General features: G+C 40.5%; 4 protein-coding genes across 11 annotated transcripts; 1 reads left to right on the top strand and 3 right to left on the bottom strand.

Annotated features, from left to right (window-relative positions):
• Positions 1-327: 327 nt before the first annotated feature.
• Positions 328-21733, top strand: pum3 (pumilio RNA-binding family member 3). 8 transcript variants are annotated; one of them, XM_085925623.1, is made up of 19 exons: positions 5253-6365; positions 6458-6563; positions 14373-14440; positions 14518-14763; positions 15095-15293; positions 15418-15493; positions 15575-15668; positions 15905-15971; positions 16146-16320; positions 16464-16567; positions 16639-16717; positions 16798-16896; positions 17327-17380; positions 17542-17622; positions 17705-17847; positions 17978-18200; positions 18341-18428; positions 20353-20443; positions 20581-21733. In XM_085925623.1, the coding sequence occupies exons 3-19, from the start codon at positions 14374-14376 to the stop codon at positions 20711-20713; spliced, it is 2019 nt and encodes a 672-aa protein (XP_085781749.1). In that variant the 5' UTR covers positions 5253-6365; positions 6458-6563; position 14373; the 3' UTR covers positions 20714-21733. The 8 variants fall into 8 exon arrangements, with proteins under 8 accessions (XP_085781751.1, XP_085781747.1, XP_085781749.1 ...); XM_085925625.1 differs by lacking the exons at positions 5253-6365; positions 6458-6563 and adding an exon at positions 328-386; XM_085925621.1 differs by lacking the exons at positions 5253-6365; positions 6458-6563 and adding an exon at positions 424-557.
• Positions 900-6677, bottom strand: LOC147047895 (cilia- and flagella-associated protein 44-like). The gene is made up of 15 exons (XM_085925615.1): positions 6431-6677; positions 6218-6362; positions 5942-6119; positions 5598-5839; positions 5235-5436; positions 5050-5103; positions 4900-4989; positions 4513-4705; positions 4339-4440; positions 4111-4241; positions 3236-3352; positions 2932-3133; positions 2690-2850; positions 2449-2583; positions 900-1264 (listed from the first exon to the last, which is right to left on the bottom strand). The coding sequence occupies exons 1-15, from the start codon at positions 6666-6668 to the stop codon at positions 965-967; spliced, it is 2490 nt and encodes an 829-aa protein (XP_085781741.1). The 5' UTR covers positions 6669-6677; the 3' UTR covers positions 900-964.
• LOC147047894 (cilia- and flagella-associated protein 44-like) lies at positions 7457-12833 on the bottom strand. The gene is made up of 17 exons (XM_085926928.1): positions 12751-12833; positions 12262-12424; positions 11772-11874; positions 11488-11704; positions 11309-11423; positions 11047-11211; positions 10807-10959; positions 10673-10720; positions 10305-10404; positions 9906-10000; positions 9320-9514; positions 8987-9097; positions 8754-8906; positions 8398-8583; positions 8080-8222; positions 7727-8006; positions 7457-7612 (listed from the first exon to the last, which is right to left on the bottom strand). The coding sequence occupies exons 1-17, from the start codon at positions 12831-12833 to the stop codon at positions 7457-7459; spliced, it is 2466 nt and encodes an 821-aa protein (XP_085783054.1).
• On the bottom strand, positions 20865-27316 carry kcnv2a (potassium channel, subfamily V, member 2a). Its single transcript, XM_085925626.1, has 9 exons — positions 26869-27316; positions 26379-26498; positions 25747-25925; positions 25492-25663; positions 23207-23407; positions 22673-22927; positions 22475-22591; positions 22272-22397; positions 20865-22052 (listed from the first exon to the last, which is right to left on the bottom strand). The coding sequence occupies exons 1-9, from the start codon at positions 27022-27024 to the stop codon at positions 21714-21716; spliced, it is 1665 nt and encodes a 554-aa protein (XP_085781752.1). The 5' UTR covers positions 27025-27316; the 3' UTR covers positions 20865-21713.
• Positions 27317-27439: the final 123 nt, after the last annotated feature.

Raw genomic sequence — 27439 nt, 5'->3', positions numbered from 1 at the left:
TTTTTGAATAATCAAAGATTTTCTGAAAGGAAAGTTTAGAATAAAAAAAAAAAAAAAGGAACTAACCCGACGGGGGGCATGCTCAGCCTTGTATTAGGAAATAGCTTAATATCAAGAGAAAAAAAATGGCGCTTGAAGATTTACTACATGAAAAATTAGTATTGAGTTTCACAATTATAGTTTCAATCGATTGCTTGGGTTTAACGTTTTTCCCCTTGAGAGGAAAAGCGAATAGATCAATAAAATCGTGACGCGCGCATATGTATGTTCTTGCGTCTATGACGTCACAGGGAGCGTCATAAAAAGCATGAGAGGAATACTAAAGAATGGATCAACGTCCAGATTCAGTGAAGACACCAAAAAACGATTAGAGCTACAACAAAAGGGTGAGTCACGCATAGTTAGTGTAAGCTACCGATGCACTAAAAAGGGAGTGGGTTTTTGTTTTGTTTTTTTAAACCAGTAATCAAGCGCCCCTTAGAGGTTGCAGTGAAGTCCGACTAGTGGGCAGAATAAAAGGTGCAAAACGCGATGATGACAATGACCCCGAGGATAAGGTACAGTTCTCTGTTTTAAAATGTCTTCAACCTCGGCAGTGGTAGGAACATGTTGTACAGATAAATGTGTAAACTAAACAAAAAAGAAAACGTGATACGGATTTCTTATTTATGTATTATTAATAAATCATCCAGATGTAGCATCAAGATCAATTTCTTCCCAAATAAAAGTTTGTTCACGTTACTGACTGCAAGGAGGACTATCTAAAAGTTGAGATAGTCTCATGTCATGTAAGTTTCATGTCTCAATCATTTAATCAGCACACCAAAAAGACATGTCTGCATACAAAATCATTTGCTTCTTATACGAACGTTCATAGTGCTCATATATAGAGGGAAAATGTGTCTTTGTATATCTTTACAAAATTCCAACACTTGCTTATGTGGGCATATTAATTTTTAAAATATCAATTTAATTTCTGACTTGTAGTTTGGCATACATTCAAGTTGTACACTTTTGTGTCTTTTCTATTAAAATTTGGTTTACCTGGTTTTCTCAGGTGTTTTGGAATTGTTGGGTTATATGAATGAGCAAGTGGAGGCAGCTTCGTGTGGCTTGGTAGTTGGGCGTGGGCTCCTTTCAGTGAAAGGAGGTTGATTTCTGTATTGAGATGCTCCATCTGCTGCGACTGCTTTCCCACCAGCTCTTGAAGACTCAAGATTTCATGTCTGTCATATCGCCCGCTGCCGTCTTGGAGCTGTTTGCCCTGAGAACACACATGTACTAGATGATAGAGGGAAGAAAATGTCTTCATAGCTTGCTTAAAATTGCATTGGGTAAATGCTTGGTCAATATTGTTTGCAAAAGGGTCAAGAAAACAGTTCTTAGTGTTTCGCTCCTAGTTATCACGGTCAGGTAAACCATGCTCTTCATCGATCTAATGGTGTATGCAGGGACGAGGACTTAGGGGTGGCTTTGCATGAGACAGGAGACTACTTTAAAGAAACTAATTTCAGCAAGAAAACTCGTGAGGATGTTGCAAAGTGAAACTTAATCCTTGGGGTAGTTTAATGAAAACCTTTTAGAGCATGGGTGTCAAACTGGTTTTTTTCGCGGTCCGTATTGTTTCTTCATAGCTTCTTTCGGAGGGCCATTATGACTGTCAACCCAAATAAATGTATGAGCGCCTCATATTATATACAGTAAAAGCTACAAAACAAACTGACAAATAACTCGTGATCAAATCAGATGAGTAAAAACTGGACTGAAGATAATTTGCAATTCTAGTAATGACGCACCGAATTTGATGCACAATTTGTCTTTGCGGGCCACATCAAATGATGTGGCGGGCAGTATCTGGCCCCCGGGCCTTGGGTTTGACACCTGTGTTTTAGAGACGTTTTATTAAGATGCCTGGAAACTGTTAAATTGCGGTAAAAATGCATCCGTCAGCTTTAAGTTCCTGTATTCCATTACCTTTGCCTCTTGTCTGAAAATGCGGGATTTCAAACAATGCCAAGCCGGATGTAATTAAAGTTAAAAAAAAAAAAAAGTCCCAATGATCATCGTCACACACACACATCTGGGTGTGGTGAAATTTGTCCTCTGCATTTAACCCCCCATCCCCCATGTGATTTTGATCCATCCCCTGGGGGAGAGGTGAGCAGTAGTGGTGCCGCGCTCAGGAATCATTTGGTGATCTAACCCCCCCCAATTCCAACCCTTAAAGCTGAGTGCCAAGCAGGGAGGCAATGGGTCCCATTTTGATAGTCTTTGGTATGATCCGGCCGGGGTTTGAACCCACAACCTTTCAGTCCCAGGGCAGACACTCTACCACTGGCCTTTTTTTGTATGCAGAAATAAGGATTGTGACCTGTGAACCAGTTGTCTCTGAGTATACGTCTTACTTGTGTAATGTCAATAATCATAACATTCAACAAAACAAATTACAATTTTCTTCTGTCTTCCATTGAGTTTCTGCTCCAGCTCCTTCGTCTGCTCAAAAAGATTGTTCAAGCGGAGGAGTCGCTCTGTGTTGCTCCTTGTCTTCTCCATCAGAGTCTCACGAGCCTTTTTGACTCGGATCTAGGAAGAGTATGCACAAAAACAAATGTCGACAAGAATTCTTGTCAATTCTTGTAAAACTCACACACCTGCACTCCTAAACCAACACACACAAAGTTCCACGTACATCCCACTTTTTGATTTCTTTGGCAAATGCAGCTTCTTGAAGGAGTTTCTCCTGCTTCAGCTCCTCAACTGTCCTGTTACCGGACAGCGTCTGCAGAACTTCCAGATCGACCTCTTTCCCAAACCTTCTCATCATTAGCTGATTACAAAGCTTCTCTAGCGCTACATCGAAACAAAAAAAAAAACAACAACATTTGATTAGTGCATCGAGGCTCTCTGGTTATGTATCTATTCGAGTCTTACACTGGATCTCATTGTTCATGTCCTTGCGTTCTTGAATGAGCCTGATGTGCTGCTGCTTGGCCTGATTGTAGACTTCGATCTGCTGGTGCTTTTCAACCTTCAGCTGCTTCACTCGCTCCTGCAGACATTTCAGCTCTGTCCTGTTCAGTACCAATGCCGGACGGAGGTCTGAAGGAACCCGAACTGTGATATCAAACTCAATCTTAAAGAAAAGGGAAAGCAAAGTAGATGGCGGCAGAAAATCATTTGAAAGAATGTGTCGCTTTTCTCAAAATATACAATAAATTCCCCCAGTTATCTTTACCTGCTGTAGTCTTAGAGGAACCACAACATCTAGTTGATTCATCTTCTGCTGTTTCTCCCTGTTGACTTGCTCCAAATCATCCTCTACTGCCTTTCGACTGATTTTTACTGATTTGAGCTGGAGGTTCAAACAAACGACATTTTTCTCCTACGACGTTTTGTGTTCAAAATCTTCACGAAAATCCGGTCAATAATCTCTAAAAACATCAAGGTTTGTGGTTGTAAGGAGAAAAAATGTGAAAAAGTTCAATTATTACTTTTTCAAGCAATGTACCGTATTTTCCGGACTATAAGGCGCACCTCAAAACCCCTTATAGTCCGGTGCGCCTTACATATGGACCAAATTCCTAAATTTAAACATTGTGTCATAAAATCAATCATAAGTGGCCCGCTGAAGACTCTGAATCGTGAATCAAAATGAGTATGGATCATTTCATGATTATAAAGTAATTTGTTGCATCTGAAGTTGAAATAAAAAAGATAAAATGGTTTGATTTGGATTAAAAATCTGACATGATGCATTAATGGTCCGTTGCGTCCTATATAAGGACAAAGTATTAAAATGGGTCATTCATGGAAGGTGCAATAAAAGGTGAAAATATGTATATTTGGTGCGCCTTATAGTCCGGAAAATACGGTATGTATACATGTTTTTGTTTTTTTTCCCCTGCACGTTATTTTTTGGTTTTCCTGTATCTGCTAATGCAACTGAAATTTACCCTTTGGGGAACTAATGGTTATCTTAAGTGATTGAATACCAGCTCAGTGGCCTAGTAGTAAAGTGTCCGCCCTGAGACTGGAAGGTTGTCACACCCAGATGTGTGTGTGACGATGATCATTGGGACTTATCTTATCCTATGTTACATTTACGATCACCTTCTTCACAAGGCAGTCACACTGCTTCTCAAGAGCGTTAGCACTTTTCTCCTCATCTGCCAGCAGTTCTTCCAGGTCCAGTCGACGTTCACGTAGATGCAGTATGTGCTCAAACAACTTTGGCTCACAGCCTGTGACCAAAAGTAGAAAAGGTACACAGACACACACGTACATATAAACAAAACAGAATTAAGGAGGCTGGAAAAAAAGAAAAACAACAACATTGACCTAGAGGGCATTCCTCCACAGCGGCTTCTCCTTCCACTGCATCCCAATCATCATCGCCATCCCAGTCTTCATAATTGTCAAAGTCGTCCTCATCCTCTTCTTCTGCAAAATACATTTGGAATATGAAAACAAGATCACTCCCACTTATGTATATTTGGTGAGTCCTCTTCTTACCTTCACCTGGCTGCTCCTTTTTCTTGGTGCGTTTTATTTTTCTTCTGAAAACCTTTTTCAGGTATTCTTCAAATTTTTTGTCGTCACCCAGCGACGCCTGGAAGGCTTTTGTTACAGCCTTCTCTTTCTCCCGCACCTTAGTTATGGCTTTATACTTCAGTTCTAGCTCTCCGTTACACTCCTCCAGCTTATACTTTTGACAAACGTGTAAACAAATACAGATAAAATAAACAGATGTACAAAAATATCCAGGAAAAAAAAAAGAATAAATGGTGAGACACCACAGGTGACAATTTGTATAAACAAATACAAATAAAATAAAGAAATGTACAAAAATACACAGAAAATAAATAAATGGTGAGACACCCCAGGTTACAATTTTCTCACCTTCAAGTTGTTCTCCTCCTTCACACGTGTGTTGAGCTTCTCTTGCAAAATCTTCTCAGTCTTGGCCACTTCCTTGAGGAGCAGGAGCTCCTGATAGATTGTAAGATGACGGAGGTTGCCAAGTTTTAACCTCCAATCTAGCATCTGTACCTTCTGAAGACACATCAGGTGCTCCATGTCAAACTGATTCACCATGCTTTCCATCTAGTAATAAAAAAAAAAAATACATTTTCAAATCATAGAATGACTCATTTATTTGTGATCTGAAACTAAACTATATATATATATATATATATATATATATATATATATATATATATATATATATACCAGACCTTTTCCAGGAGACAATCCTGCATGTCTAGCAATTTGCTCTCCTCCTCGCTCAGTTGTGCTGCTTCCTCTTCTTCTCTTTCTTCAGGGGCTGCAGATACAACTAACCCATCTCCCGCATCCTTCATTTCCTCAACTACATTTTCCAGTTGCTTTAGGAAATCTGTGGCTCTCTCTTTATTCTCCTGCTCGGTCCACTGAGACCTGTAGCAGGTACATTTTCGAGAAATGTTTTTATGATAATAAAACAAATCACTGTTAGATGAGTGCAAAAAAATTCATCCCCATGTCTTTTCCGTAAACTAAACTTTGAACAAGAGTTAGATATTGAGACTGACAACAAATATGAAATGTGTCTCCTGCACCTTTTCTCCTTCAGCACCCTGTATCTTTCTAGAATGGTTCGGGTGCATCGCTGGCTCTTCTCTGGTACTTCCTCACATCGTATAGTGGGCAGCGGGGGTGGGTGGCGGTGGAGTTGCGATGGCAAACAACTCTGGACCCTCCGGAGCTGTTTAGCTCGGGCTCCCAGTTTGGATAACAGGAGAAGTTTGGAGTCTCGCAAGGCCACAATCTCTCTGTTCATCTCGGTTTGTTTCTCGCGTATCTGGAGGGAGGGATGGATACAATTATTTAAAAAAATCTGATGAGTAGTCATCTAGAAATTACATTGAAAAATCTAAATGATAAATGTGCGTGTGCACTTTACATTGCCCTCCAGGTCCGTCATCTCTGCTTTCTTTTTATCTGCATTCATTCTTAAGTGTTTTGCTACAGTAAAGTTTTTGTCTGTTTTAAGTTTCAAGTCCCCAATACTGGCTTTGGCTTCACAGATGGCCTGCACATCGTGTGGATCTTCACAGTTCTTTTGGGGTTTTTCTGTATAACTGAGATACCAATAAAATAGTAAGCGTTGTGTTAGTTGTACAAATCATGGGTCGTGGCTTTTAGTGCGGAAAAAGATCTGCAGCCGTACTACACTTACATCTCGTCCCATTCCTGCTTCCTCTTTTCAATCTTGGCCCTGGCCTGTTCAGCTTTCTCCGCGGCCTTTCTGAGCCGCTCTACCTGCCGATCTGCCAGCTTTACCATTGACGATCGAGTCACCAGTGGGTGTGGCATATCCTCTTCTGGTGAGCGCACATCAGCGGGATATTAATGTACCGTATTTCACTGCTAAAACTAATTGTTGTCTCACCATCTGTTACATGATTGTCTTTTACAGCTTGATTTTTGGATTTCCTGCGTTGATCTGGAGCAATTTTATTGCTGCTGTTATCGCTATAACTGCTCTGTTGAGGAGTCTGTACTGAAGAAAGTGGTGGAATATGGTAGGTGGAAACTCTGTGGTCAGAGCGGATTGCAAATACCGTGACTACGTTGGATTCCAGGGAAACATTGAACCTGAAAGAAAAACACAGTACAAAATGCTTCATCTTGTAGATTTTATAATATGGTAGTGTGTTAAAAAATAAATAAAAAAAATATGTGTTTTTTTTAAGAATGTGCATGAGGAAATTCCAGTAGCAAGTTCACGAGACAAGTGACATTACTATTTGTAGAGAAAAGATCTAAACTAAAGCATTTTAAGTGGAATATCACACCGTGACGAAAGCCGTATTAGTAATCAGTCAATACCATTGCTGTAGTTTGTTTAGAGCTATATGGGAGTGTTGTTCTTCCCAACTCATTTGTTCTTGGACTTCTTTTAATTTCTGGGTCTTCTCCTTCTCAGCCTGTTCTGCAAAACACTTGTCCAGCTGCAGCTCCTGCTTACAAATAAATTGCAAAGCCATAAAAGCCAATTTACTTTCACCCAGTCTCAATTCAGATTTGTCTTTTTCATTAACAACATTTTACCGTGTGTATGTTTTTGTACCGTATGTGTGAGTCGGCAATGTTCTGGCAGCTCAAGGTTGTCCTTCAGCAGTGTTTGGAAGGTATTCTGAATCTCAGCCAGCCTTCTTCGCTTGTCCGATTTCTTCTTCTCAGCTTGTTGGCACTGATTGTCTTTCTCCAACTTCTGTTTGACCATCTCTATGCTAGGTGAGCGAATCAAATCACTTCAATGATTTTTCGAAACACATCAAACAACTTGCATTCTGGAAAGATTTATTATCACAATAAAAGTTTATCGAGCCCAAAATGTCTTTACGTCTTAACCTGGTACGGGAAATGTTCCCAGCTAACTTAATGTGTGTGGCAGTTTACAAATATTTAAAATCTAGTTAACACTGTGGGGGAAACAATTCAAGGCCACATATAATGACTCTTCCCAATGTCCAGGGAAGGTGATATCCAATGACAATTGATTCATACTCAACCTATCAGCCGCTGGGTCATCAATGTCCTGAGCCAAATCCTCATTCTCAAGTCCGCCCTAGTTGAAGGATCACAATATTGTTTTTCTATGAAACCACTAATCTGCATGTCAACATAAATGGATCCAAAAGAAAGCTTCTTTGTGTGTTAAAAAAAAAAAGATATGACTAACCCTTGGAAGAGGAACCATAGCCTTTTTTCTCCCCAGTCCTTTCTGCAGCTCCTCACGAGAAAGCAGGTTGAAGGAGAAGATATTTCCATCATCTCCTGCTGTAAGCACAAACTGGTCGTCATGACTGCAACAGACATGCCTCAGGTGTCCATAATTGCTGTCGTGGATACTCAGTTCCCAGTACGCCTGCATGGATTTTAGAGCGTGATCGTCGGGATCCAAAGGATAAGCTCTGATGGAGCCAGAGTGCATTCCGCATATCATGAGCTGCCTGTTGGAGCTGGGACAAAAACAACCAAACATAATCGGATCACTACAAAGTATTTTCACTTTAGTTTCTGCAGTAATCATACTTGAAGGTGACCGAACAAATAGCATCATCATCAGCATTGAGGACAGTCAGGTAGTCAAAGGGCTTGTCTTGACGTTGGTCTGGATCCTCATCCTGACTCTCAGAGAATTTGCAATGGTACAAGAAACCTGAGTCAAACCCTCCCTGGAGACAAAAGTATTCATGCAAATGAATTAGAACCGATAATCAGTCCAAGAATAGAATATGAATAAATCTTATTGTTGGAGTTAATTTCTGCAAACAGGGGTGTATCGGCTGATCGATGTGTCGGACGAGATCTGCTGATCAACAAATTGCTCGTGATTTCATGCGTGTGTACCATTGAGAGCCAAAATTGGCCAAGCTGTGAGTAGAAACCACAGTGAAGAGGACTGCGAGGGTTAGGGATGAAAATAGGGGGGGGTAACTCCTCTTCCAGTATCTTGTCTCCTATGATTTGATGCTCCTCTTGCTCTTCTTGCTGCTTTGCCTTTAAAGCTTGCCATCTTGCTATATCCTCTTCTCTCTACAACGCACGGATATATTTGCAAGTCACGAAAGATTTGTTGATTATTTAAATGAAAATAATTGGGAGCATGCTGTTTATTATATTGTTTAGCTTGTAAATCAAGAAACATTGTTGTAACAGTATAGTTAATGATATATACTGAAATCATAATAGACGTGAAGCAGAACCTTGATCTGTGATTTGATGCTATTGAAGTAGAAGGATTTCTTAGGCAGTTCAAGCAGTTGGTAGGATTTGGTTGGCTTCAGGATATTCCGATCAGGACATGGTACCTCCACAACATGACCATTCTGACATAGTATTAGCAACCTGCTTTCATGCTGTGCAAGAATCATAACAGGTACTGTGTATCATATGTTTTGCACATGCAAAATAGAATCTCCTTCAAATAGATACTTACATGGGAAGGAGGTGACCACTCGAGTAATTGTACTGGTCCAGGAACATGGACAAAGCCGATTGGCTCATATTTTTCTCCAACAGTAAAGAAAAATACCGTGCAATCTGAGCTCTGAAAGATTTTTTTAAGGTAAAATGTGAAATTTTAATGAGATCTCCACCCCCCCACCCCCCCCACCCCCCCATGACAGCCAATTAAAGAAAATCAACAGATTAGTGACTGCTTGGGGATTTTGTCCCCACTCCAATTGAAATAAAACGTTTACAATGAAATGCACTGCAAATTATTCACAATATTAGAATTTCTAAAAAGACATTCAAACAATGCGCTTACCCCCGTGGCTAATATTTTGCCATTGTACTCATAAGCAACAGATGTTATAGTGGCATTATGTGGCTTGAAGGCTTGTTTGAGTCGAATGTGGACATCTCCTTTATTGTTGTGCAACCCCGTGGGGTCAAAAATCTCCAGTAAGCGAACAACCCCATCTTCAAATCCTGCCACCAATAAACCTCCACTGTGGTTCACCTGCAAAAAAATATTTGAGGTTATTTATTCCATTACTGTCTTGCGTCAGGGATTGTCAACCGGTGGTCCGCGGCCATCTAGTGATTGTGGCGGTATTGCAGGTGGTCCGCATAATTGGAAAATGTTTGTAACATTTTCAAAAATGATAATGATTTATTATTTAGACTTAGTTTATTTTCCAACTGATTTTGTGAATCATTTACCCATCCAAATTATGTCAAATGTAGCTGAGATTCCCAAAATAGATATAGTAAATATAGGTCCATCCTCCTTCAGTGCAAAATAAAATAAGATTCCACCAAAGCAGGGGTCCCCTTGAGTTGGGTCCCTTGGACAAAACCAGTTGTTCTCTCCTACAGAAATGAAGTTGTACTACTGCATCTTTACTTACAGAAGGTGGTGCCCAGTGAAGAGCAGTTCCACCTTGATTGAATCTGCTACTGATTAGTTCTGTTTTCGCCAGAAAGTCAAAGACTCTGACTGAACCTGGAAAAGGAAATACGCAGAATACTGGAGACAATCGTTGGCATCCTTTCAATTGAGAACAACAACAACAAAAACTCAGTGGTCATTAAAACAGTAGTTAACTGACAAAAGCAAAGACACTTTTTGTCCTGAAAAGGAAGATGGATAGCTTTGAGACAAGGTAAATGAGTACAAACATATTTGCATTTCATCATTCACCTCATCAAAAGAACACAACAAGGAAGCATGCCAATAATTTTGTACATATGTAAGTATAGAAAAAAATAAAAATAATAATACATTTAATTTAGAAGTTTTGACTCACGGTCCAGAGCAGTGGTGGCCATAAGGTGACTTTTCTTTGACACATCAAGACCCTTGATTGGTCCGGCATGGAAGGATAACAGGCACTCTGGATCAGGAGTCTGTTCACGAAGATTTCAGTTAAAGTCATTCAATTCTGTTCAATTGCTGTACAGTAGTCACTATACAGTAGAGCAGACAATTTGTTTACAGTCATTCCAGACAGTGGTGTGGATTTGGAAATGTGCCTCTTAGCACGTCAATGTGACAATGTGTTGGGTGATTGGCCAAAATAGGTTATAATACCGTTCACTCAACATGATCCTTAATTTAATCCGATTCAAAAGTCAAGGTAAGCATTGCTTTGTTAATTGTGCAGATGAGCCTCACAGTGTATGTGAACGAAAGATCCAGTTTCCAAATAGCGCCATTGGAATCCTACAAAATAAAAGAGATCAAGTTTGAATTATTTATTCCTTGAGGTACGATTTGTGCATTTTCATGAGAGATGAGCGGTGGGTGACCTGAGCAAACCAAACAATCGAGTCTGGCTGGGAGGTTTTCACGATTGAGGAGAGACATACGTGGCATACCGTCATCTCATTCATGGGCTCCATCTCAAACTTGCCGCTGTCACTGCTACTGTCTGCATTGTCGATTGTTTCAAAGTCCCAGCCCTGCAGGTACAAAGCGTGGTCACAATGGCTTATTGACCCAACAGGACCACTGCAGCCTTTCAGTTATGACAATTATTTCCGTTTTACCCGGATCGCTCCATCAGAGCCAAAGGTCATCAGTTGTCCATCCTCCAAGGCAAACGGTTGGACAACCCCTGCATGACAATACTGTCCTCCCTTGCGGCAGATCTCAACTTTGATAGAATTTCCATCCCACACAAGCAGGTTACCCCAGGTTGAGCCAGAAACCACCTTGAGAGGATGGACATGGGTCAAAGCCTCGCATTGTTTTTGAGCCACACCACCTTCCTCAAATAAACCCAACCTGTCAGAAATGCAGGAAACTAACCTTTCCATCGGGAAGTTCCATGTAGCCTTCAATGTCTGTCACTGCAGTTTTGCCAAAATGACCAATAAGTCCTTCCAATTTGAGACCTGTAAATGTGCTGGCCATTCTCCAGAACCTAGGCAGGGACAACATTTAAATCATAAAAGGACAGTGAAAGAACTAAGAATTGTGTCCTTTACTTGATATGTCCAGATCCTGATGATGTGAGTAGGCCAGGGTTGTATGGGGAGAAGCTCACTCGGTAAACCTCTTGAGAAATAGCTTTACACCTGAGCATTACCTCCTCCTGCCTCCACCTCCACACTGTCAACATGTAGTCTGGTGCACTGGCCAGACTGGCCAGAAGACTCCCATCACTGTTAAAGCTCACAGAGCTAAAAGCATGTTCCGCACCATCTACACGCACCCAATGAACAAATGAGCGCAACAGCAAATTATACAACACGGATATAGATTTGCTTACCTCTAAGAATACGGTACGCTTGTAGTGAGGAATATTCATATATTATCACGATGGGCTTTTCCCCCTTTTCCGCCACAACAAAATACTCTTGGCTTGGGTGAACCTATACGTACATACATACATAATAATTACCAGCCACTCACAACATTATTTAAGCACTCCAGAGCAAATGCAAGAAATGGAGTCTATTTTGCCAGGATTCGGTGAAAAACTGTGAATGACCTAATGAGTGGTGACAGCATATATCCTTTGACTGCCAAGACTTGATCAACTGATCACGACCTCGAGTGCTCAAATGAGGACACCTGCCAGGTGTGACAGAACCAAACGTCTGCTGGAAATGTATCTGCAGAACTTTGCGCATGTCCCGGAGGAGGAGAGAGACATTGCTACCAAATGGGCCAGTGGCATAGTCTGGGAACTCGTATCACTAGGATTCAGGTTGTACACAGTATTTGTTGCCTTATAATTTATTTCCTCCTATTCTTACCCCAATCGAACCAATTCCACTTCCACTGCAGGAGCGGATGTATTTCTGCTGCTTGGTGGAAATATCAAGCAGGATCAGGATCTGACCTGCAATAAAGATCAGTGTTCTGTCTTCCAGCAGCAGTAGGTTTGTTCTCCGCTTACAGTCGTAGCCAAAAGAGTGACTGAGAAAAAGATTGAATCAAAGTCCATATTCATGTCTTTTTTTTTTTTAAGTTTAGAGCCACTGTGAAATTAAGGTCAGGTTTTATACTAACAGCTATGTCCCTAAAGAAGGAAATTGATTGGTTAAGATGGGATTGTTTAGCTTTAATTTTGTTGTTATGAGGAAAGTATAAGAACCAGGGTGTCAAGAGCAGCATCCTGTGATGGCCTCAATAATTCATGAAAATAATAATGGTGAATAAATCTAGAGCTTCTAGTTCATAGATAGCTGTGCACACAAAGATAAACTAATGGCCTCCATGGCAGAGGTAAGCGTGAAAGATACGAGAGATTCAGGAGGTTCTCTGGGATGTCGGAGCCTGGTGTGATGAACGGTCTTGAATAAAGCTGCTCATATTTGTAATGCATGTCTGCAGGAAGTTGTTTCCCCCCAGCAGATATCGCAATGTGATCACAAGCCGCTTCTGTGACAATTAAAAAGAGTTTCAGTTTACAAAAGGCATGCTCACCATCACAACAATAGACGTAACAATTGTCTGTTTTTCATGAAGGATTTACACTTGTTTGGTCCAATAATCTGACGGTTAAACCAATTTAATTTGTTTTTGGTTGTATTTTATATTATTCATATTTAAATGTATTTCATTCATTGTTACATGATATACGTATTTTTAAATTACTCATCGGTCATATTGCTTTCAATTGTTACAATTTACATAATACAAGGCATAATAATTCATTCATGCTTAGTGTGTGTGCGGTCACCCTTTTCACCGGCATCGTGAAGTGGGAGTGTTGTAGACATTTTCACTCCTTGTCTCAAAATTAGAATAAAGGGACAACATTCTATTCTATTATTGGTCATATGCTAACGTATTAAATGCTGGCAAAAATAATGATACGTCGCGCTTACGTTTTTACTTGATCGTTGCAATTTTAGCGTGTCTCATGTCCAAACTTTCCAATGTCCAGTTCCATTGCCTCCGTTGCCGGGCAACAGAGAGACACCCCTAACACTACTAAGCTTGTTGGTTACTGTAGTCCTCCCGCATACACTTTTTTTTGTATTATTATTTAAAGAACACCAGATTTTTTTAAAGAAAATATTCAATGACATGTCAATTCATAATTTGTTGGTAGTTTTTTGATAATCATCTCCTACACATTGATTGCAACCTTGCACAACTTTGCTGACTTTAAGTAACAGTCAAAACAGTTTTAAAAAGCATTTTGCTGACTTTAGGTAAACGTCAAAACAATTTTAACAAGCATGGAAATTTCAGGGAAAATAACGACCATATAGCGAGCTGCGTTTGTGCATCATGGCTCAGTCGGAGAAATTAATTTTTTTGGGGGTCTTTTATTTTATGTTACGGCATTGTCGTTACGATACGAACGTTTTACGGTAGCAAATGTCGAGTTTGATTGGAGCTTTCAGTGTCGTAAACTGTAGGGGTAAAACACGCATGGACATTTCAGGCGGCGTGTCTGTCTCCCACTATTTAATGTAAGTAAACATATTAATCGACAAACATTGACAGAGGCGTTGTTTTTAGGATGTGTAGATTATATGTGTGGAAGTTTTGAAAGCTTGGTAATTTTAATCACCGGAATACTCGCGAAATTGTAAGCTAAACCTGTAGTGTAGACGAGATAAAAATGGCGACAAGTCAGTTTCTCTTCTGAAATTCCCTAAAATGTCCTTTACCTGAGAAATTAGTTCGTTACATCATTTATTTACTTTAACGGTTATATCCGCCCCTCCGACACGTCACTTTTTTTGTTAATAGTTACTAGTTATGATACAGATTTTCCCATAACTCTCCATTGTTAATTGCTGGTATTCAATATTGCATTGGCTAATTCAGGCAGTTCAATTTATATTAAATGCTTTCATCAATATCAATCTTAGCAAATATTAAGATCATATTTCTATCACTTGTGCAGGATGGAAGCTAAACCTAAAACACCCCTTTCCCCCAAGGGAGGAAAGAAGTTGAAACAAAAAGGCAAGGGTAAGCTTGGAAAAACTGTGAAACAACCAAATGCTCATGTCTTAAATTTGAACCTATTGTGTCTATAATCTCTACAGATTCTTCTGGGAAAGCACCAAATAGTAGGCCCCCTGGTAAAAAGCCTTTCAAACCATACAACAAGAAAGATATGATGGGCAACATGGGGAAGAGTAGAGATAACACCAAGAAACCACATACATTTGTGAAAGATGGGAAAGGGCCAAAGAAGAAATTACTAAGCGGTAAAGGGGAAGGTGGAAAAGAGCCTAAGAGAAAATTCCCTGTTGACAAACGAAGAGGAGACAATACAAAAGATGATGGAGGTAAGGAATTATATTCATTCACTGCTTGTTTGTCTCAGGGGCAGAAGCTTTAGCAGGGAAGCCCAGACCCCTCTGCTTAGCAACAAGAGGCTTTTGAAAAGGCCACAGCAGTAGTTTTTTTTGTGACGTTGCCATAATGGTGGAGGGACCCAAGTATACCATTTTAGCCAAGTCCAAGAAATTATGAAATAGGAAATAGTGGCTCACATTTAATTTAAAAAAAAAAAAAAAAAAAAAGCAATGCACATGTTTGGGTTTTTTTTTTCTGTCAAAAGTTGCCACGCTTCCATTTGAGAACCTTTAGAATCAGTTTGTTTTTATTTGTGACCAGGTCCGCAGGCAAAGAGGTTCAAGAAAGGAGAGTTCAAGCCACAGAAGAAAAACCAGGGAGCACAGCAGACAGATGAAGAGCTGAAGAAGAACAGGCTGCAGAAAAAAAAAGACCTGAAGAAAAGCAGACAAGAAGCAGATCGAAAGGACATGTATCAAATAATCAATCACGCCAAACAAGTGTGGGGAGACTTAAGGCTGTACGTAGATGCATGCTCGTACACACGCAAGTGAATTTCAAACTCGTCCTTTGTGTGGTGCTTATTTGGCAATCATGATCTACATATGAACAATTCTTTGCGTGTCCTATGTGCATGTCCACAGGAAGAAGTGTGAGAGCAATTTGAAGAGGAAGCTGATGAAGGATCTTCATGATCTTATTAGGGGGAAGTACAAAGAGGTATTTCTCAGAGTTGAAAACCAATCTTTGCCATTTACATGCACTGTCTATGCGCTAAATCCCACTATCTCCCGCCACCAGATGGCGTACGCGCATGACTCTGTGCGAGTGCTGCAGTGTTTTATCCAATGGGGTAGTCATGAGCAAAGACAAGAAGTGTTTGACGCCCTTAAAGGTGAGGTATTTTAACTAGAGCTATCTGTCTTGTATAGTTTTCCATCCAGCCAAACTTCAACACTGTAAGAGTTTTGCGGACAACTGAATACACTTTATTTCCTATGAGGGAAATTATATTCAAAACGGAACAGGGGCAGTTTGGTTTTCTCAGTGTGCATTTGGAAGTGACACAAATTCTGCTGTTTATAAAACATACCGGCTTGGCTAATGTACGTCGTCACCTGTCTCTTGCAGATGATGTCGTTGCTTTGTGTAAGTCGCAGTACGGCAAGCACGTTGTGAAAAAGTTCCTGATGTACGGGTGAGTTGCTCACCTTTATACTGATGTCCCATTTTGACATTGCTTGCTCCTAACAATATCACAACCATGTTGCACAAGATTTCTGTTTAACGTGAACATTCTTGTAATGCCTTAAGACCAGAACACTGTTTGTCTCCTTTATATTTTTACGAGCGGGTGAATTTGCCTCTACAGGAATAAGGAGCTGGTGGCAGCTGTGATGCAAACGTTTAAGGGTAACGTGCGACCGATGCTTCGCCACGCTGCCGCTTCGGCCATCATTGAGTACGCCTACAACGACAAAGCTGTGCTTGCGCAGAGACTCATGCTCACCGAGGAACTGTATGGAAACGCCTTCGCCATTTGTAAGGTATACAAACCGAAGCATAAAAACTCACCTAAGAACTGTTTGAATTTATGATGAAAATGCAAAATATCTTTATGCGTCCAACTGTGTGGACTTGAATCAATGTCGCCGCTGCTCGTTGGCAATGTTTACCTCTCTGCGTGCAGTCATCGGTGTGCAACACTATCGATAAGGTCGTCGAAGCCAACCCAGACAAGTTGCAACATATCATCAATGATATGAAGCAAATTCTTACGCCAATGGCACAGAAGTAAGTCAATTCAAAATGAATTCATCATCCGCCTTCATTCTTTGGCTGAGCGCACTTTTGGTTTGTTTCAGAGAGCAGGTCATCAAACATTCTCTCGTCCACAAAGTATTCCTGGACTTTTTCTTGTTAAGTCCTGTCAAAGAGAGAGCGGTGAGTGTAATGTTCTCATATTGCTGTGACTATGTCCCTCATGAACCCGTTTCTTTGGTGTATGGTATCACCGTGAACAGGAAATGATTGAGTCCATAAGGGAGGCAGTAGTCTACATGGCTCACACTCATGATGGCGCTCGAGTGACCATGCACTGTCTGTGGCACGGCACCACCAAGGTAAACACACAGACATGCACTGACCAAAGAAATAACATAACAGTGTTGCTTTGGCACATCTGGTGAAATGTGATTGCAAAGGAAACAAGTAGAACCGAAATTCATGTTTAACTAGATTGTTTTTGCTGCCCTCTTTTGGCGTCTTTAGGCAATTACACATGTCAAAGGCGAGGGACAGGCAGATTTTTGCTATTCGCACCAGGGCCGGTCCATAGTCCAGTGAATTATTAGGTTTACTCTAAAATTTGTCTAGTTTCTTCTCTACACTTTCCCCATATAATTTGGCTTCTGCAAGTATTATTGCATGATGTGCGTGTTGGCCAATTTTGTTTGTAAAAAGCTTTAGTGTAGGTTTGGCACTTTAAAACCCACATTTTATGTCTGATATCACCATGTTCTTTATTTTGAGCCCTAGCTTTCTCTTTTTCAGGACAGGAAAGTCATCATCAAAACAATGAAGACATACATGGTGAAGTTTGCCACGGTGGGTTTTCACACAATCTTTTTTTTTTTTTTTACCCTCTGTCACATTTAGCCAACCTGGTGTCACTTTTCTTGCAGTGTTTAAGCACAAATCATATGATTTAAATGTAGATTCAGTCTTGATGCAAAAGCGGGTTGGATGTGTGACTGTTGTGTCCTCAGGGGGAGTTTGGTCACCTGGTTCTTCTCGCTATATTCGACTGTGTGGATGACACCAAACTTGTCAAACAGGCTGTGTTGTCCGTAAGTGTAACATTTGTTTGCGAGTTCTTTACCCCTTTGAATGTGTGAACATGATCAAGTGGCATGTTTCTCACCTGTCCAGGAGCTCATGTCATCATTGGATGATGTCATCAGTAACAAGTATGGCAAAAAGGTTCTGTTGTACCTGCTGAGCCCCAGAGACCCGGCTCATTTGCTGCCCGAGATCATCAAGGTGCTGGAAAAAGGAGATGGCAACGCGCACAGGTTAGACATTGAAAACCATTCTTTCTAGTCACTTTTGGCACTACTGCTCACACCTGATGGTGAGGTTTTTAGTCCTCAAGCAAGAAGTGACCAACTTAACACCCATCTCGACCTCTTCTTCTTGCACCAGTAAAAAGGACACGGCGCTTCGAAGGAAGGAGCTACTTGAGGTCGTTTCCCCGCCATTGCTGGATTATCTTCGTGACAACGCCGCCGCCATGGTTATGGACAAGGCCACCAGCGTGACAGTTAGCGACATCCTGGCGTCGGCCTGCGGCGAGTTGCGACCCGCTATGGCAGCTGTGGCTCAGCTGGCCAATCAGGATCTAGTGCCTGGAGGTGTTGAAGGACAGGTCAGGGGGAATGAATGAGGATTGTGGGGCATTTAAAATCATGACATACCAACATGTGTTGACAATAAATGGAACAAAAAAGTGCTAGTGTGAAGTTGTTTGCACATGTGGGTCAACTGTTCATTTCTTTTTTTTCCCAGCTTCACATGGCAGAACATCCTGCAGGGCATCTGGTGCTCAAATGGCTGATAGAGCAGGATGTCACTCTAGCTGAGGCTGGCAAAGAAGGTGACTAAGTTAAAACAATGCATTTTCCCCCACATCACTTGTCTAAATATAATTGCCGTAATTTTCGGACTATTATTCGCTCTGGAGTATAAGTGGCACCAGCCATAAAATGCACAATAAAGTGCAAAAAATATATATATAAGTCGCTCAGGAGTATAAGTCGCACTTTTAGGGCGAATGTATTTGTCAAAATCCAACACCGAAAACAGACATGAACCAGCAACAACAGGCTAAACGATACGGTATGCTAACGTAACATATACACAAACGAGGAGCTGAGAACAAGCCTGACGTAACATTCAGAGTTATTCAAGTACGTATTACATAAATAATACGTTTATCAAACCATCTGTTTTACTCCAATTTATTAAATCTATCGATGTGCTTTATGTAAACAATGCTGCAGTACGCGTATGCGCCGCATATGCTGACGTCGGACTATTTGTTTATTTGTTTGCATTTCTAATTATACCACAGATCCATATAACGATATATAAAGTATATTTTGAATAACTATCATATTACAACAACAATATCAAACCATCCGTGACACTCCATATCGTTAAATCCATCGATCGTCTATTAGGTAAACAATGCAGAGTACGCTCGCCCTCGGATTCGTCGTGATTTGCATTTCTAATTATTTCACAGACCCATATAACGATATATAAAGTATATTTTAAATAACTATCATATAGTAACAATATTATCAAACCATACGTGTCACTCCAATTCATTAAATCAATCGATCGTGCTTTATGTAAACAATGCTGCCTATGTGCCGCATACGCTGACGTCGGACCCGTTGCAAATTGCATTTCTGATTATACCACAGACCCATATAACGGTATATATCGTATATTTTAAATTACTATATTACAACAACATTATCAAACCATCTGTGTCACTCCAAATCATTAAATCCATCAATCAAATTCCTCGTTCTTCATGTCAACAACGGCGCGCGCGGGCTGCAGCGATCTAGTACATAACTATGTTGTAGCGTTAACAAAATACCAAGAAAGACGTGGGTTTGGTAAACGGCTCTTTATTTAACAAAACGGGTTCAACGAGGCAACGACTACTGAACATCCAGCCACGGAGGTGGAAGAGAGCTCCGTAGAATAGGACCGGGTGTGCGTAAAAGCCAGGCCCGAGCCCCATCCGCTGTCCCCGGACAGCCACCCGGCCGGGCGCCGGCCCCCGACTTCCATCCACGGAGGTGAAAGACAGCTCCGTAGAGCATGACCGGGCGTGTGTAAAAGCCATGTCCGAGCCCCATCCACCGTCCCCGGACAGCCACCCGCCGACTTTCATCCATGAAAGTGAGAGCTCCCATCGAGAAGGACCGGGTGTGCGTAAAAGCCATAATAGTTTTTCAAACCTTCTGTGTCACTCCAAATCATTAAATCCTTCAAACTCTTTGTCCTCCGTGTCACTTACAAACAAAGCTGTTAATGATGCCGGTAGTACGTGGGGCCCTTCGTCATCCCGTGATCAAATCTTTTGTAAACAACCCCCGCGCGGCACGGGTAACGTCACTTGCAGTTCAAATGACAGTAATCCCTTGCGACACGGCGGTTCGTTTTCCGCGGTTTCACTACTTCGCGGATTTTTGAATTTTGAAATGTTTTGAAAAAAAATCACTGTCGCTCCTGAGTATAAGTCGCCTTAAACTATGACAAAAACTGCGACTTATAGTCCAAATATTACGGTAGACAAAAAAATATATTTGCATTTTTAATATTTATTTTTAATATTTGATCATTTCAATATTTGCATTTTGATTTTATTGTAATCTTTTGAAATAAAGTCAACTGACACTATAGAAGTCATAGTACAAAAAACACATACTTGGTCATTTGTTCAGGTTTGTTCCAATGCTGACAGAATGCGGAGTAACTTCTTTGTGTCTTTCTGCCAGAGCGCTTTTCGAGGATCTTGGTGGACACTGTTGGAATGGAAAAACTGAAAAGTTGGGCAAAAGTCAACAGAGGAGCCATGGTGCTCTGCAGGTCCGTGTGTATTTTCCCCCACTTAAGTTACCGTTGAGTGTTGTCAGATAATTGATTCAAAACCATGCACTAAATAGCTTTCCTTGGAGAAAATGACATTTTCAAGATGGAATGTTTTTAAATGTTTGTCTTTACAGCCTTCTGAACAGCTGCGACAAGTCTGTGGTGGCAGATGTGAAGACAGCTTTACAAGACTTTAAGCTAGACAGTGGCAGCAGCAGCAGCAGCAGCAAGGGAGCTGAAATCCTGCTGGAAATCTTGAAAAAATAGATCAACCCAGTCATAAAAACATCTTGTGACACTCTGCATCACTTTGGATCTGGAAGTAGCACTGCGTTGCTTCAGAAACTGATGAGGACCATATCGAAACTATTTCAAGATGTTTAATGCCAAAATGTGTCTCAGAGAGCACAGAACATCATCAACCTCAGCTGATGTTTATTTGTAAACACATCTGTACTCCAAAGTTAATTGGAGTCTTCTGCATGAGGATCACTGAAAATAATCTCTGGAGTAATCCGGTTTAACAAATGGACAGATGACCCGATTAAGTGAGGAGTTTAGGACCCAAAGAGTGAGACATCAAATTACTACAGAAATCATTAGTGGTGTCAAAATGTTATGCCCTGGAGATGAACCTCAAGTCACATTATAGCAAAAAAGGAAGTTTACACTTAAAAAGTTACATGATAGTTTTGCTTTGCATTTGTTCTTCTACTTGAGAACTGGATCGCGATACACGATCAAGCTCTGTGTTAATGGTTCATAAACGGTTGATGCAGTATGGCTCGACCCGCTAGTGGTAGTTAAGTTTTGTCAAATGTGATCGGATTTTTACATTCATGCAAAGTTTCAATTGATTACAGCTGTCTTTGAAATGTCGGCAAATTCATTGCATGTAAAGATTCCATCTGGGCAGTTTGTTAGCTCCTGTAACGCCTACATGCATCACACACTTGTCTCCATTACACATTACCTCACCTTCATAGTGCATCTCGCTCATGTGTACTCTTAGCATGCTTGCAAACTCCTGTTAGACATGCCTCACTTGGAATATTGGTTTTCCTCCAGACAATTTGACATTTAGAAGTGTGAGTTAAAAGAAAGTCGGTCTTTGTCTATTGCAGACACCCGGCCGGGAAAGATACCATTACAAAGTTGGGGGGGGAAAAAAACATCTTCACCTTGAGAAAAGAGTCCAGTAATTTACTAGGGGTCAAAGGTGATCTGTAAGGTTGTAATTGTAAATAAAAGTCAAGGGCATGAGTGGTCAATGTGGCCATAACAGTCTTCTGCCGTTAGTGCTCTCCTCTTCTTTCCCAATCGGTTGACACTGCAGCCGTGACACTTTCAAATGAAGGCTGTCCTGATAACATTCTGCAAACTTCTTGGCAGCTCTTCGGGCAAACTGCACGTCGCCGCGGGCCTTGGTGATGGCGGCATACTCTTGCGACTTGAGCTTGCCGTAGTAATCGGAGAACTTGTTGTAGAGGACGGAAATGGGCATACCGTTGAGGATGATGCCGAAGGCGATGCAGGCGAAGGCAAAGACGCGGCCCAGGTTGGTCTCTGGAAGCATGTCGCCGTAGCCCACCGTGGAAATGCTTACCTGTGGGGATTGGAGTCACAAAGATTATGTGAGATCCTATAACAATAGCCGTCAAAATAAGCTTTCACCGAGAGAACTTGCTGTCGGTTTGTTAGGATGTTCAATATTTAAGTGTTTTTTGGTGACCGATTTCAAATCGGCTCGAATCGAAACATTCATCCATCGTTTTGACGGTCATAAAAACACCGACTAAGGCTATTACTGGTAGTATTGACTCACAGCTGCCCACCACCACGCAAGCGGCATAGAGGTGAAATTGGTGTTCGGAAGGTCACGCTCGACCGTGTACACCATGGCTGAAAACATGAAGATCCCCATGCCAATGAAGAGCAGCAAACAGCCCACCTAAACACACACACACATAAATGATGTGACGACAAGCGGTCTGGTCGAGGAGCATTAAGGTACACGTAGAATGCGACCTGCTGGTAGCACTGTCTCAGTGTGAAGCCGAAGGCTCTGAGGCCTGTCGAGTGACGAGCCAGCTTCAGGATCCTGAAGATCCGCATTAATCGCATCATCTTCAGAACTTGACCCAACTACAGAGGGAACCCATATTTTAGTCTGCTTCCTTACGTAATGTCATAATAATCTCATCAGTCACCGAGCGCTGCTTTTACCTTCCCAACACGTGTCATGGCCTCAATGTCTCCAGAATGCATATATGTATCCCCTTCATCAAAACACTCAAGGACCATCTGCAGGTAGTGTGGTAATATGGCAATCAGGTCGACAGAATTTAGGACGCTGCGTCCAAAACTTCTGATGTTGGGCGTAGACAGCAAGCGGAGAATGTACTCCAGTGTGAAGAAAGCGATACAGAAAGTCTCCACGTGATCTCCGTAGAACCTGCTGCTAAGCTGTCCTGATGGCGTCTGGAACATAAAATCAGAGAAGTAGTATTTTGGTTTTCTTAGCACTTAGAATTCAATGCAAATCATTTTGAACGATCTAACTGCTGGAAATAAATAATGCAAAATTACATTTCACTTCACACAATTGTCTTTGTGGCATTTTAGTGCTAAGGCACTATGTTGAAGTCAGTTGAGAAGTTTCATTTAGACTAAAAGTGCTTAGATACTAATGTGGCATTTAAATGCAATCATACATGTTTTGTCGCTGTTTATGTCTATTCTCAGTTTCCCCCTTCACACCTTATACTGCATCTCATCGACGGTGTTTAGCGTCATAGCAACCAGTGAGATCAGGACAAACATGGCAGATGCAACAGCCATCAACTTGGCAGAAACAGAGGAGAAGGGCTTTTCCATCATGTTCCAGATCTTCCAGCGGGTGCGTCCAAAGATCATGTTTTGATACAAGGTCTCGTCCTCCTCCAATGCCACAATCTCCACCTGCAGAAAAACAAATGTTGGTGAAAGACAAAATAGAAGCAGGTTATATTACTTTGCAGGAAACTGTGATGTCCGATGAAATGGAAATTGTATTATGGTAGTTTATTTTATATTTATATTAACAATGTTCTAAAGGCCAGGTATTGATGGTCATTTTCATACTGATCCTTGAGCGCCACAAGGCCACATTTCCAGGTGTCAGGTTGTTAATGCCAACACAGCCTTGGAAAGGATTGTTTCGACTCCATTTGCCTCAGTATGCTTGGCAACTGGGAAATTTAGGACAACTTCTGGATGGCTGGTTTATTCCAGGCTAATCTGGTCAAACATTTTTAGGCTTTTGCAACAATGCATTGTCATTTTTTAAAGTGAATTTGTAAAATTGAACAAAAAAGTGTGTAAAAAATAAAAATAAAGTCATTACAAACGTGCAAAATATACAAAGGATAAAAAGGATTTGGGCAGAACATTTTTTAATAAAGTGTCAGTTGTGTAAAAAGTGCAAACCTACATTTAATTTTTCTTAATTTAGCTTTAATTAAAAAAAAAAAGCTATTCTACAAAGTCTGTAAAAAGCACTTGACAACTGACCTGAGGTACTGAAAATTAACACCGTTTATTGCTTTGCCATAAGTTTTTTTTGTTATTCTTTTATAATCTTTGATACCCATTTATTGGGGTTGCAAGATAATTTAGTCTGTGAATGATGCCCTCGCCAACTATTTTTATTTGTCAGAAATAATTTACCCGACTGTTTTTTCATGAAACTGTATTTCGGCTAGGTCTCTGTTCTTAATTTGCTATGAAAAACATTAGATATCACCATGCAAATATTATTCTGCATAGAATTTTTGATTATGATGCAAGCAATTTATGTCTGGTAAAATGTAGAGAGAGTCAAAGACCGCAGGCTTTGTGACCAGACATTTTGAAAGAAATGACAATTTAATTTGCAACCTGTTTTTTAAATGCCAAGTAGGAATAACATACTAAAATGGTGAGAATCTCTTAACTCAACATAAAGGTCAAGCTGAATCGTGTTATGACAAACTATCAGCGCAAGGACTTGCGAGAAGGAAACATGTCGGTATAAGTGTGCCAAGAAGAGGCCCTTTCTCGTCACACCATCTGTCAAGAGGAAAACTGATTTAGGTCAGACTGTCAGTCAGCACGCACATTCGGCATGGAAAAAGAACCTACGTGCAGGGTTAGGATTGGGCGGTATAGTTCACAAGGGGAAGGTTGGTTTGTATGACTAAGTTGCACTGAATGATCACATTTTGTATGTGACAACAGCACAATCACTTTACAAGAGAAAGGACAGAGAGAGAAGCGCTTATTTTTCCACTTACACTGTACGTTGCTGAATATTGGACCTTTTCTGCAAGAACAGTGGAAGGACCATGGCTAGAAAAGTCACAATAGGGTAACTGTCTTCTTGCTATTGGATTTTTATAAATGGACATCCATTTATTTGTCCTCATTGGGATGGCATCCGAGTTTAGGCCTGAGGCTGGGTACAACCTGGATTGGATGTCTCGAAAAGCAATCATTCACACTCATGGACAATTTAGAGGCGGGGTTATCAAACTCTGGATCCGTGGGCAGTGTAATTATATTTGGCCCGTGATGACAAATTGTGCATCCACTTCATATGTCAATACTAAGATTGCAAAGTGTCTTCACTTTAAAAAAAATAATAATAATTGACGTTGCTGTCAATTGTTATTACCATCCATCCATCCATCCATCCATCTTTTTTTATTTATTCTTTTTATTTGAACAATTTTTACTCTTTTCCAATTTCAAAGACCATCATTTAGCAATTTGTTGAGGAGCATGTACTGTATATAAATTCATGCATTTAATTGGGTTGACTGTTATAATGGCCCTCCAAAGGAAAAATGAGTTTGACACCCTTGATTTTCTTCAATTAATCCAGTGCTGCCTCTTTAGACATTGAATTTCTAAGGCAATTGATTTATTTAGCATTCTGTTTTATGATAGAATCATTCCTCGTTATATAAATGTGAAACAATTTCCTCTTCAGATTATGGCTGAGACACTGAAGGGTCCTGACTCACCTCTGCCATAAGCTGCTTCTGTATTTTCAGATGATCGTTCAGCTCGTCCTGCCTCTCCTCAAATGAGATGAGACAGCAGCGTTGGCTGTTTTTGAGCCTGACCCCCCAGTAATTGATCTCCTCCAGGAAGTTACTAGGGCAGAGCTCATCTTTAATCCATAACACGTCGGTCCTTGGCAGAAGGAACAAGAAAAGTGTGATGTTTGTGGGCCGTGTTTTACTTTAATTAGGTCCAATGGCATCAACTTGTTGTACCTATAAAAGTTGAAAATGTTTTGGAAAACAGTGGGGTCCCGATCAAAGAAGAACTCATTGCTGTGCGCAATGTAGTCGTCACATAGTTCCAGCTTCCTGTTATGGTCTGTGTATGTGGCAAGGCGGCCAATCCGTGTTTTGGGATATCTGACAGCTAACCTGTAGGGCAGATGGTACGCCTAAAACGAAGAAAAATAGAAACAAAAAACAAAATATCTATCGACAGGGTGGGTTCCTAGTTGAACAATTTGTAGTGGTTTTGAAAAGTCAAGGTTGCAATAATGTTATATGTTTTGGTAGCTCAAAAAAGTGATTTAGGATTATTCTGAGTTACTTAAGGGGGGGGGGGAATAAAGTACTTTTTTTCCCATATCAAATTTTGTTATATGGTACACAAATCATTTCTGAGTTGATGTGGAGAAACTGGACACTCAATTTTTGGTGTATTCAAGTTGAAAAAAAAACATCAAGCCTCATTTCTGTTGAAAATGGCAAAACAGAAAGCTCACTGAAATTGAAAGTTTCCATATCAACGCCTACAATGATGGATTGTGTCCATGTCATGTTTGGTCCCAGACTGAATGAAAACTGATGGCTCGGAACAATCTGGCTTTCACCACGAGAAAACTTACTGTTCCACCAACATTGATGTTGAGTGTGAAGTGCTCTAAAGGCGACAGCAGCGTGTGAGGTGGCGATGCATCCTCCTCTTCATCCTCAGTATAAAGATCATAAACATCTTTGCCTAGTTCCTACACAAATATAGTCAGGTGACCAAAACATATTAAATACAATAGGCAATAAAACCATGACTCATTACCAGTTATCTTCACATCTGTAAGATATGATAAATATTTGGACTTGAGAATGTTCAACTAATTTTTAAATCAGGCAAACTGAAAATCATTAAAATGAATCAATGACCTTTGATGAAATTACACAAATGTATTCAAATCAAATGACAAATTTAATTCTAATAATTTGTACAAACTGCACAAAAAAAAATTCCTCTAAGTTCAAAAACAAAAATTTGACCATAGTCCAAAAGACCTCACTAAAGATGTACTTTAAAACTAAGTTTAAAAACCAAAAAAAAGAATATGAATAGCTTAATTGTCTGACCTGCATAGAATTCCATGGCTTCACAAGGATCCTTGTCGGATCCCCATAATTGCTTGGATCCTTGAAGACTGTAGTTCTGCTGTCCGATTTGTATCCGGGAAACAAACTCTTGCTGCGAGCCCGGAGAAGTCTCAACATGCTTCGATTCTCATACATGAAGGTATTGACATGCTAAAGTAAATAATTTTGTCAAAGTAAAAAAACAACAAAAAAAAACAAAACCTCATGGGATGAATTTTCTTTCAGGCAGAGGTCATGGTGAGAGAGCTGCTGACAAACAGTTGAGCTGTGAAGTTGCTCTGAGATGATCTGGGTCCTTAATGTTCCAGATGGAATTATCCTTTCTCTCATCCATCTCTTAATCCCTCACCTTTCACTCAAGCTATCATAACAGGACCAATCAGGATGACTATAATTATGAGACATCTCACAGCAATCTTTCCATAAATTCCAGGCACTGAAAAGGACTATTAGAGAGAAAAGTGAAAATACCCTTTAACATGGGAATATTTTTGCAAAACAAAAATGCTAAATTCCGGACAGCGTATTTCATGCAGACACTGAATTGGGG

This window comes from Syngnathus leptorhynchus, chromosome 12 (genome assembly GCF_054491065.1).
Source record: "Syngnathus leptorhynchus isolate UIUO chromosome 12, UIUO_Slep, whole genome shotgun sequence".
Taxonomy (NCBI): domain Eukaryota; kingdom Metazoa; phylum Chordata; class Actinopteri; order Syngnathiformes; family Syngnathidae; genus Syngnathus; species Syngnathus leptorhynchus.
This window is presented reverse-complemented; position numbering and strand designations above follow the sequence as displayed.